General features: G+C 47.1%; 1 protein-coding gene across 5 annotated transcripts; it reads left to right on the top strand.

The window, feature by feature from the left end:
* Nucleotides 1-1839: 1839 nt before the first annotated feature.
* NOLC1 (nucleolar and coiled-body phosphoprotein 1) lies at nucleotides 1840-10421 on the top strand (the record flags this gene model as incomplete). 5 transcript variants are annotated; one of them, XM_084245903.1, is made up of 13 exons in its annotated part: nucleotides 1840-1959; nucleotides 5246-5301; nucleotides 5394-5530; nucleotides 5636-5763; nucleotides 6525-6696; nucleotides 7671-7786; nucleotides 7909-8047; nucleotides 8355-8483; nucleotides 8662-8772; nucleotides 8887-9564; nucleotides 9721-9827; nucleotides 10002-10094; nucleotides 10263-10421. In XM_084245903.1, 13 exons carry the CDS (start codon nucleotides 1840-1842, stop codon nucleotides 10419-10421), a joined length of 2145 nt encoding a protein of 714 aa, XP_084102029.1. The 5 variants fall into 5 exon arrangements, with proteins under 5 accessions (XP_084102029.1, XP_084102026.1, XP_084102028.1 ...); XM_084245900.1 differs by having other exon boundaries at nucleotides 7662-7786; XM_084245902.1 differs by having other exon boundaries at nucleotides 5391-5530.
* Between the last annotated feature and the right edge of the window lie 339 nt (nucleotides 10422-10760).

The following is a 10760-nucleotide window of genomic DNA, read 5'->3' as shown; positions in this document are numbered from 1 at the left end:
AAAAAAGTGAAATAAAAAAATGTGTTAAATCAGATTTTTTTACAGGGGTATTTCTTTTTTATAGCAGGCATTGAAACATTAATTTGCATTCCTATGTAACATGGATGGGGCTGTGGGGTTCCCCCAGTGTTTGGAACATCTAAGTCACTATGCAGACTAATAAACATGAACTAGAAAGAACTCCCAAGTGCTGCTGTGCTTCTTTCTATGGTGCTAGTGCTAGGCACATCACTTTGCCTCTCTGGACACAATCAAGAACATGCATACCTCCATTGAGTTCCTAGGACCTCTCCTGTCAAGGTGCAGAATCCTTCTGGGTTTGAAACTTGGCTCTTTAATAGTGTGTTGTCAGTGAAATCAGTACTCTTGGGCAGTTCTTCTCAAACTTTAAAAGGGCATTGAAGGGGGCCTCCTTGGTGGCTCAAGGGGTTAAGATGCAACCTATGAAGCTCTCCACAGCCACTGCAGCACGAGTTTGATCCCTGGCCAGGGAGCTACCCACATGGAGCAGCAGACCTCTCCTGACTTGCCCACTGCTCCCCTCAGCAGTGTATTTCAGTCAGTCTGCCTGTTCTGTTTCCCACTCTGTCTCTTGTGAATCCTCTTACCCTCATACCTCTGTACCACATTTCTTGTATGCATAAATAAATAAATCTTTTTAAAAAAATAAAAAGGGCATTGAATCATCTAGAGTTCTTTATAGAATGTGGAGTCTGACTGGTGGGCCAGGGCCTGAGATTCTGCATATCAAACAAGGAAATGCTGGCATCCCAGGAAGGAATTCTAATATCAGAGACCTAGAGGAAGCTCACGTGTACCAAATAAGGGTTTCCTAAACTGAGGCTTGTGTGTACATGCATTGTTTTAGTATGAACGCAGGGCTTGGCACGCAGGTGCTTAGATTTTAAAGAATAAATGCATTGCTAAAACTCTTTGAGAGGGAGACATAGGCGTTTATAGAGGGGAGTGCCTGTGTTGAGAAAGGCAACGGAGTTATGTCCCCTAAAAGGATCCTCACCCTTCCTGAGAGACCAAGTAGTCAGGGAGTAGTGGGTAGTACTAAAGGGGTTGCTGCCTGCGAGTGTGAGCTGAAATACTATAGAACTGAAATTGGCAGGTCTGGGTATTGATACAAAGGGAGGCAGCAGTTGGGTTTTCTAGTTCTCCCATAGGCAGAGTTAACATTGTGGTTGAATTCTACCCAGGAAATAGAAGGGCTATTTTAGAAATGTGGGTTGAAGAGATTGCTCCTGGATCATTCAGATTACTCTTCATGGAACTTATCAACGCTGAAGTGGGGGTAAGTCATGATTGAGGGAGAGGCAATTGTGGGGATCAACACCACACTAACCACGGAGAATCTGAGGGTCCTCTGCAGTGGGGTCTGGAGGATGTTAAGATAGGGCCTCCCTGGGTGCAGGAGGTAGGGATGATGAGGTCTGGGAAATCCACTGGCCACGCCATTGTGGGCGGTCAAGAGAGATGATTTGGTCAGGAGGCTCACTCACTACTCCGGAATCCAAATTTCAGCTGGGGCGCGGGAAGGCCGGCGTTTTCCCGCCACGACGGGGGGCGTGATCCCTGACGTCAGGGCTCCGCCTTCACTAAGTGGCGGACAGCGGGCTCCGCCCTCACCAAAATGGCGACACTCCTGGGACCGGAAAGAGCTTATAGAATTCGCCTTGACCCGGTCGGCGCGGTGGAGGCGGGACTGCCCTATAGGGTATGCCCGCCCCTTCCGCCGTGCGCGATGGCGTCACGGACCCGCCCCACCTCCCGGTCCCTGGGTTTCCTGAGTCGTGCGCGTCGGCGACGGTAGTGACGTGTATTGCCCGGAGGATGGCGGACGCCGGCTTGCGCCGCGTGGTTCCCAGCGACCTGTATCCCCTCGTGCTCGGCTTTCTACGCGATAACCAGCTGTCGGAGGTGGCCAATAAGTTCGCCAAGGCAACAGGCGCTGTGAGTCCCGGGCTTGGGTTCACGGACTGGGGGGAATAACTGAAGGTCTCGGGCCCTGATATGCCCAGGTTTCCTGGCGGCCAGGTCCGCGGGGTCCGCCAGCCCACTGTTGGCGGCGGCTTTGTGCGAGCTGCTGCTGTGACCGGAGAGTGCTTGGAGTCGGCACCTCCTCTTAACGGAGGTGTGTCCCCTTGCTTTTTTTTGGTGAGTGGCACCGCGGCGGCGGTAGCGTGGGACCCTCGTGGCCCAGGTCACGTGGCTGACGGAGTAATGCGAGGAGGGAGCGCCGAGTCCCACATGAGCTTTGGGAGGCTCCTGGTTCCTTCCTTGGGCTTTGCGTTGACTGATGTAAAGCTTCAGTTACCGGGCACTTGAACATAAATAACATTGCTTTGGAAGTGAAGGTTGGGATTTTCGTTAGTAAAGGGTGGAGAGAGAGGTTTCTGCTTTTAGTTAATACTGAAGCAGGATTGAGCTTCGTAGCTCTACCAAGCCAGCATGGTAGTGAGCTTGGATCGTTGATCTTTGACTAATCAAATCTAGGTTTGGGACGGGGCACCTTGCGACCTCTCTAGGTCTGTTTCTGCTTATACAGGGGTGTCTTCAACCACTTTATAGGATTTTGTGAGTTTCAGTAACATAATCAAAGCCATAATCCCAGTTACTTGCTCAGGAAGCTTCAGTAAGTGAAAGCTGTTATAGTTATGGTAGTCTAGGGTATTCCAAACACAGTGAAAGAAAGATAAGCAGTCATGTGAACGGTTTGGAATCTACATCTCAAGAAAAGTCGACATGACTATGTGGGAAAACTACTTGAGAGAAGGCAGAGCAGAATAGTGGTCTTTGACAGTATTATATCAAAAAGTCTTTGACTAAGAAGATAGACTTTTCTTTTATGACAGAACCGGGCTGCAAAAGGAGAGAATTAGATCAACCTCAGAAAACTTGGGATAGTCTGCCAGGCGATTTAATAGAATTCTTTTCATAATGTAACTGTTTTGAATTGATTTATAAGTATTTCCACAATGAGCTGGATGGAATTAAGCCTTTCATATTTAGGATTCTTTTTTGTTACAAAAGCTAATCTTTGTGGAAGTCTTACTAAGCAGCCAAATACTGTTTCCAGATGCCAACCCCTTCATAGGCATCATCACTTACCATCTCAACAACTTAATAAGGTGTATAGTATTACCTCCATTTTATAGAGAAAAAAATCTTAGGAAGATTAATTTGCTTAGGATCACATGGTAATAACTGGCAGAGGTGAGTGTCACATCCACACTGAGTGCACTGTAATTAATGTCTCGCCATTTTTGGGCATCAATCTGTAAGTGTGATTAATAGCTGAAAGCAGTTTTGCATTGAATATATGACATAACCTTTTTACCGATCTTTGTTGGGCACTGATTTCCAATGATTTGGTATTATAAACCACATTGTACAAACACCCTCTTGTATAAATGCTTCATGGATGAGGGTAAGTCCTAGATAATACTTTGCTAAAGCAAAGAAAATGCTCTCTTTTTTTAAGCACTAAAGGCTTTGTTAATAGGATTGGTGGAGTAGAAGATGCCAAAATGTATAGGAATTACCCAAGTTTTTTATACCTAAAATTGGGGAATACATGAAAAAATGTTTATCTCCTAATTTATGCAAAAAAAGTCTTTTGAAACTAACATTTATTTTTTTTTTTAAAGATTTATTTATTTATTTATTTATTTATTTATACAAGCACTGGGTACAGTCAGAAGCACCGGAGGGTGAGAGAATTCACCAGAGCCAGAGCGGGGAACAGAATAGGCAGACTGACGAAATACACTGCTGAGGGGAGCAGCGGGCGGCAGGAGAGGTCTGTGCGCCATGTGGGACCCTCCTCCGGTGGCCGGGGAGCAGCCGGGGATCAAACCGGCGTTGCAGAGGCTGCAGGCAGCTTCGTAACACAGCGCTCAACCACTGCGCCACCAGGGAGGCCCGAAACTAACATTTATACCAAAGAGAGCATGGCAAAGTGTATTGCCTTTTTTTTAAATAAATTTTCCCGGGCCTCCCTGGTGGCACAAGGGGTTAAGACGCAACCTATGAAGCTGTCTGCAGCAGCCTCTCCAACACGAGTTCGATTCCCTGGCTGGCCAGGGAGCTGTTGCCCACATGGTGCAGCAGACCTTTCCTGACTCGTCCGCTGCTCCCCTCCGCTAAATCTCCAGCTAAAAAGAAGCCACAACAGTGTACTTTGGTCAGTCTGCCTGTTCTGTTCCCCACTCTGTCTGGTGAATCCTCTCGCCCCCCCACACCTCTGGCATGAACCCCAGCTCTTGTATGCATAAATAAATCTTTTAAAAAAAAGAATTCCCGGGCCTCCCCGGTGGCGCAGCAGTTGAGCGTTGGGTTGCGAAGCTGCCCGCAGCCTCTGCAGCACCAGTTCGATCCCCGGTGGCTGGAGGGGATCCCACATGGCGCGCAGACCTCTCCTGCCGCCGGCTGCTCCCCTCAGCAGTGTACTTCGGTCCTTCTGCCTGCTCTGCTCCCCGCTCTGGCTCTGCTGAATTCTCTCACCCTCCTGCACTTCTGACTGTACCCAGTGCTTGTATAAATAAATAAAAATAAATCTTTAAAAAAAAAATTCCCACCCCTTTTTTTAATATTTATTTATTTATTTATACAAGAATTGGGGTATAGGTCAGAAGCACAGGAGGGTGAGAGAATCCACCAAAGACAGCAGGAAGCAGAACAGGCAGACGGATTGAAGACACTGCTGAGGGGAGCAGCGGGCGAGGCAGGAGAGGTCTGCTGCGCCATGTGGGTTTCTCCCTGGCCGGTAGGGAATCGAACCGGTGCTGTGGAGGCTGTGGACAGCTTTGCAGTGCGGTGCTCAACCGCTGCACCACTGGGGAGGCCAATTTTTCCCATTTTTCTTTCTTTTTTTTAAAAGATTTATTTATTTATACAAGAGCTGGGGTACAGGCTAGAGGTGCGGGAGGGTGAGAGAATTCACCGGAGACAGAGCAGGGAGCAGAACAGTCAGGCGGACGAAGACACTGCTGAGGGGAGCAGTAGGCGAGGCAGGAGAGGTCTGCGGCGCTGTGTGGGTATCGCCCTGGCCGGCCAGGAATCGAACCAGTGCTGCAGAGGCTGCGGACAGCTTCATAGTGTGGCACTCAACCCGCTGCGCTACCAGGGAGGCCCGTGTATCGCTTTTACTGAGTGAGAGAATAACACAAAATTTGATCTACCTTAGAATAACCAGGATAAAGTTTTCTTACTCAGCTCCTTCTCTTTTCTTCTATAGACCCAGCAGGATGCCAATGCCTCTTCTCTCTTGGACATCTATAGCTTCTGGCTCAAGTAAGCCCTCCCTGTACCACTGTGACTGTATTTTCCCAGGTGGATTGGGTTATGTTTGGTTTGGGATCTTCTGAGCTCATATACCTCAGCAGGTCCCCCAAGGCCCCAAAGCGGAAGTTACAAGCAAACGGACCTGTGGCTAAGAAGGCTAAGAAGACCTCCTCCAGTGATAGCAGTGAAGACAGCAGTGAGGAAGAAAATGCTCAAGGGCCTCCAGCTAAGAAAGCTGGTAAGGCCAAGCAGGGAATTGGGGCTAGTGGTTCCAGGAAAAGGATTTATAACCTGCCTGTACCACATGGCTGATTCTTACTCAGGGGCCTGTGCTTTTGTTCAGCTATACCTGCCAAGCGGACCAATCTGCCTCAGCATGTTGGAAAGGGTGCAGTCAAACCATCTGAGAGCAGCAGTAGTGAAGAATCCAGTGATGAGGAGGAAGAGGACAAAAGGAAAAAGCCTGTTCAGGTTTGCAGCTTCGGGAAGGAAAGGGGGTCCTTAAGGAATTGGAAAGAGGAAACCTAAGGTCTGATCTTTTAGTTTATGACCAAGAGATGGTGGTGGGTATTCAAAAGGTGATTGTGGGGAAGAAAATTTGGGAACTTACAGAGAAACGATGGAAGTGTGAAGTCTGGAAAGCATATGTGCAGTTGGAGTTGGACTCTCAATCTAAAGGAAATTCATCCCAATCTGCTTCCATGGGGTGGTGAGTTTCTCTGGGAAAATGAGAAACTTTTTTTTTTTTTTTTAAAGATTTATTTTATTTATACAAGAACCGGGATACAGGCCAGATATGCAGGAGGGTGAGCGAATTCACCAGAGACAGAGCGAACAGGCAGACCAACCGAAATACACTGCTGAAGGGAGCAGCGGGCGAGACAGGAGAGGTCTGCTGTGCCATGTGGGTTGTTCTGCTGCCGGCAGGGATTGAACCAGCATTGCAAAGGCTGCGGACAGGTTCACAGAGCTGCACTCAACCACCTGCGCCACCAGGGAGGCCCAATGAGAAACTCATTTTTAAGAGAAGAGTGTGTTTTGTAGGTGTTAGGGACTCTTGGCAGGGAATGACAGGAACAGGACCAGTATCTCAAAAGGGTGACTTTTTTTTTTTTTAAGAGCTTGTTGCTTTTTCTCTATTAGCTTTCTCTAGCTTTTTATTAACCCCTAAAAATAAAAGGAGCCCTTTGGGTCTCTGGATGCAGTTGATTTTTCTCTTTGTTTTCTTACAGAAAGTAGTTAAGCCCCAAGCCAAGGTGGTCAAAGTTCCTCCTAAGAATAAGGCAGCTGAGAGTTCTGATTCTGATTCTGACTCAAGTTCAGAGGATGAGGCACCAAAGAACCAGAAGCCAAAGACAACACCTGTGACAGCTAAAGCTCAGGCAAAAGCCCCGCTCAAACCAGGTACTGTTTCTGGTGCTGAGAGGCCAGAGTGGGGACCAGGTTTCCTGGGGACTGGTGTTTAAATTGCTCATTCAGCACGGGGCTAAAATGGCACTGGTTGTTGAACTAGAGGGTATTAGTTTTTTTTTCCTTTTAAAAAGCTTTTTACTAATTAAAAAAAAAAACATAATTAAGGGCTACTAACTAGAGAAATGGTCTGTAGCAAAGGAAAACGCTATCAATTTGGCATTTTTAGTTACATTTCACAGACGTTTCATAGACCCACAATCCCATTCTACTGTGACCATTTATACATGCGTTCTTTGTGTCTTTTGCTACCATTTTTTCTTCTCCACTCCCTCTACATTCATTCCATAGAATAAATGAAGATTTTCTTTTATAATTGTCTAGTCATGAAGGTTACGTTATGATTTTTAGGAGCTTCTCGGAATGGAAGTTAGAGTGAAAGACTTCAGAGAACATATTTAAATTATTTGCAATGTATCACTTCTTAAGAGATAGTTTTTATATATTCTTAGAATTGGAAAGGAAAGTCCTCATTTGCCATAGTAAACCACCAGTTTCCTTCATGCTGTTTCTAAAGGCAAGATAATTGATAGACTCCTATATTCTGAGCTAATGGAAAGGCAATTTTTATGGTACATTTAATTTTTTTTAATTAAAGATTTATTCATACAAGAGCTGGGGTGCAGGCCAGAGGTACGGGGGGTTCTGGGGAGGTGAGAGGATTCTCCAGAGACAGTGGGAAGCAGAACAGGTGGATCACTGCTAAGGGGAGCAGCAGGCAAAACAGGAGAGGTCTGTTGCGCCATGTGGGTCACATCCCTGGCCAGGGATTGAATTCATGTTGCAGTGGCTGAGGATAGCTTCATAGTGCTAAAACTTAATTCTTGTGGCACCAGAGAGGCCCCCTTTATTGTCCTTTAGTTCTTTGATACACTATACATGAATTCTTTTTTTCTTAGGTACTCCAGCTCGGGCAGCACCCAAAGTAGCCAATGGCAAAGCAGCTAGCAGCAGCAGCAGCAGCAGCAGCAGCAGCAGTAGTGATGACTCAGAGGAGGAGAAGGCAGCAGCCACCGCTAAGAAGGTCTGGGCTATAAACCTCTACCAGGGAAAAGGTGACGGGGGAAGGAGAATGTCTCCTTTTCCTGGCAGGATTGGTTGGGTCAGCAATTTCCTATATTTACTGATTTTCTTGGTGTGATGCAGGCTGTACCTAAAAAGCAAGTTGTAGCCAAGGCCCCAGTGAAAGCAGCTGCTGTCCCTACCCAAAAGAGTTCCAGCAGTGAGGACTCCTCCAGTGAGGAAGAAGAAGAAGAGCAGAAAAAACCTGTGAAGAAAAAGCCAGGTGACTGCATAGGGAGTCAACCTACCTGACTGTGTGACCACTGCCAGGTTGTGGGAGAAGCTCTGCATTCACCATGTGGACTTCTCTGTGGAGCCACTATGACAGCTAACGTCTCCAGGGAAAGTAGAAAGCTGAATTGCCTTTTATAACCTAGATTGGGAAATGAGTCCATATTCTACTATATTCTGTTTTTTGGAAACGTGTCAGCAATTCAAGGGAAGGGAATTAAGCTCCCATTTCTCAGAGGGGGTGGTATCAAAGAAATTGTGTATATATTTTAAGACTGCTATATTGTCCTTTTAAACAGGACCCTATAGTTCAGTACCCCCGCCTTCTGTTCCCCCACCCAAGAAGTCCCCGGGAACCCAGGCTCCCAAAAAAGCTGCAGAGAAGAACCAGCCTGTGGAGAGCAGTGAGGACAGCAGTGATGAGTCTGGTGAGTACCCCCCCCCCTCCCCAGTGGTAAGGGGGCCTGGGTGTGTGTGGAATAAAGAAGACAAAAATTCTTCTGTTGATGTTTTTCACTGAAACAAGACAGGGCTTCACATCCTTTTTTAAATTGCTCTTGGTTGGGTTAGGACTCTATCCAACCCAATGCCATCGGTTCTCTCCAGATTCAAGTTCTGAAGAAGAAACAAAACCCCCAGCTAAGGCAGGCACCACAAAAGCAACTGCTAAACCAGTTCCAGCAAAGAAGGCAGCAGAGAGCTCTTCGGACAGCTCAGGTAAGGCATTTGGCGGCCCTCAGGGCAGTGGGATACTCGCTTCCTTGAGTAGGTTACTCCCGGGGTTCCTCTCAGTCTGATTGGGTAGCTGTTCATTCTGTCCTTTCTGTCTAGACTCAGACAGTTCTGAGGATGAAGCTCCTGCCAAGGCAGTCATTACTACCAAGAGTCCTTCAAGTAAACCAGCTGCCACTTCTAAGCAGCTTGCAGCTAAACCTAAGCAGCTTGCAGCTAAACCATCCATAACTCCCAAGCAGACTGCAGGCAGTGGCCAGAAGCCTCTGACTAGAAAGGCTGATAGCAGCTCCAGTGAGGAGGAGAGCAGTTCTAGTGAGGAGGAGGTGGAGACAAAGAAGACTGTGGCCACCCCTAAGACTACCCCTAAGGTGACAGCCAAAGCAGCTCCATCTCTGCCTGCCAAACAGGCCCCTCAGGGTGGTGAGAATAGCAGCTCTGATTCAGATAGCTCCAGCAGCGAAGAAGAGGAAGAAGAGAAGACATCTAAATCTCCAGCTAAAAAGAAGCCACAGAAGGCAGCAGGAACTATAACTCCATCCAAACCAGCCTCCACAAAGAAAGTAAAGGCTGAGAGTGACAGCAGTTCTTCCTCTGATGACTCCAGTGAGGAGGAGGTGGAGGAGGAGAAGCCCAAAGGCAAGGGCACCCCAAGACTACAAACCCCCAAGACCAATGGTACTTCTGTGCTGACTGCTCAGAATGGAAAAGCAGATAGAGACAGTGAGGAAGAGGAGGAAGAAAAGAAAAAGGCAACAGTGGCAGTTTCTAAGCCAGGTCTGTATCCAAAGAACCTACCCCTAGGGTTTGTCTTCCTCAATCAGGATGGGTTGAGGGAGGAGGCGCATGACTAGGCTTCTAGTTGCAGGCTCTCAGTATGAGAGCCTGGGAGGAACAAACGGAACCTGGTCTTCTGAGTCTGCCTTCTTGTAGGTTCAGGGAAGAAGCGGAAGCAGAATGAGGCTACCAAGGAGGTGGAGACTCCTCACGCCAAGAAGATAAAGCTTCAGACCCCCAACACATTTCCAAAAAGGAAGAAAGTAAGTTGTCTCCTTTTCTCTAAGGAGCTAGCCTTTGAAGAGTAGAAAGGAAAATCTGGAATCATGTTGACTGCTGTCTGCCTGGCTTGGCACATGTGCATATATTTGTAGTTCAGAGGGCTTTTCTGTTAAGTGGCCATTCCTCCATCTTTAATTTCCTCCTTCATTCTCTAGGGAGAAAAAAGGGCATCATCCCCATTCCGAAGGATCAGGGAGGAGGAAATTGAGGTGGATGCCCGAGTAGCAGATAATTCCTTTGATGCCAAGGTAAAGAGAGAGGGGTGTTCATGCTGGAGGGGGAGCGGGTGGTGGAAGAAAGGGCAGCTTTTCGCTCAGGTTGATGAGAAGTTCTCTGGGTTCAGGTTGCCTTGAACAGGAAGAAGAAAGTAACAGGATCCTGGTGATGTCTGTTAACCACTTCTCTCTACTTACCAGCGAGGTGCAGCCGGAGACTGGGGAGAGCGAGCCAATCAGGTTCTGAAGTTCACCAAAGGCAAATCCTTCCGGCATGAGAAAACCAAGAAGAAGCGGGGTAGCTACCGGGGAGGCTCCATCTCTGTCCAGGTCAATTCCATTAAGTTTGACAGCGAGTGACCTGGCACTCTGCCCTCAAAGCAGGGGTGAATACCTGAGACCACTTACTTTCCCAGCTGTTAGGGGAGAGTGTTGGTGAGGACAGCAATTTAGAATAGGTCTGAGAACATTGCATCATAACATCTCTGATCTTTTTCTGTGTTCTGTAGTTTTGTACAGATTTGGTTTTGAGTGTTAAGTAACAAGGATAAGGCAAGGGGAATTTTTTTTTTTGTAAGAAAATTCATTTTAGTTGTCACCCCCTCTCCCTATTCATTGGAAGTCCTCATACTGAGAAATTTGTATATTTTATATTAAATCATTTCCTGTTGATTTTTGTTGTGATTTTTTAGAAGTGGG

The sequence above is a fragment of the Talpa europaea genome (assembly GCF_964194135.1).
Source record: "Talpa europaea genome assembly, chromosome: 10".
NCBI lineage: Eukaryota > Metazoa > Chordata > Mammalia > Eulipotyphla > Talpidae > Talpa > Talpa europaea.
This window is presented reverse-complemented; position numbering and strand designations above follow the sequence as displayed.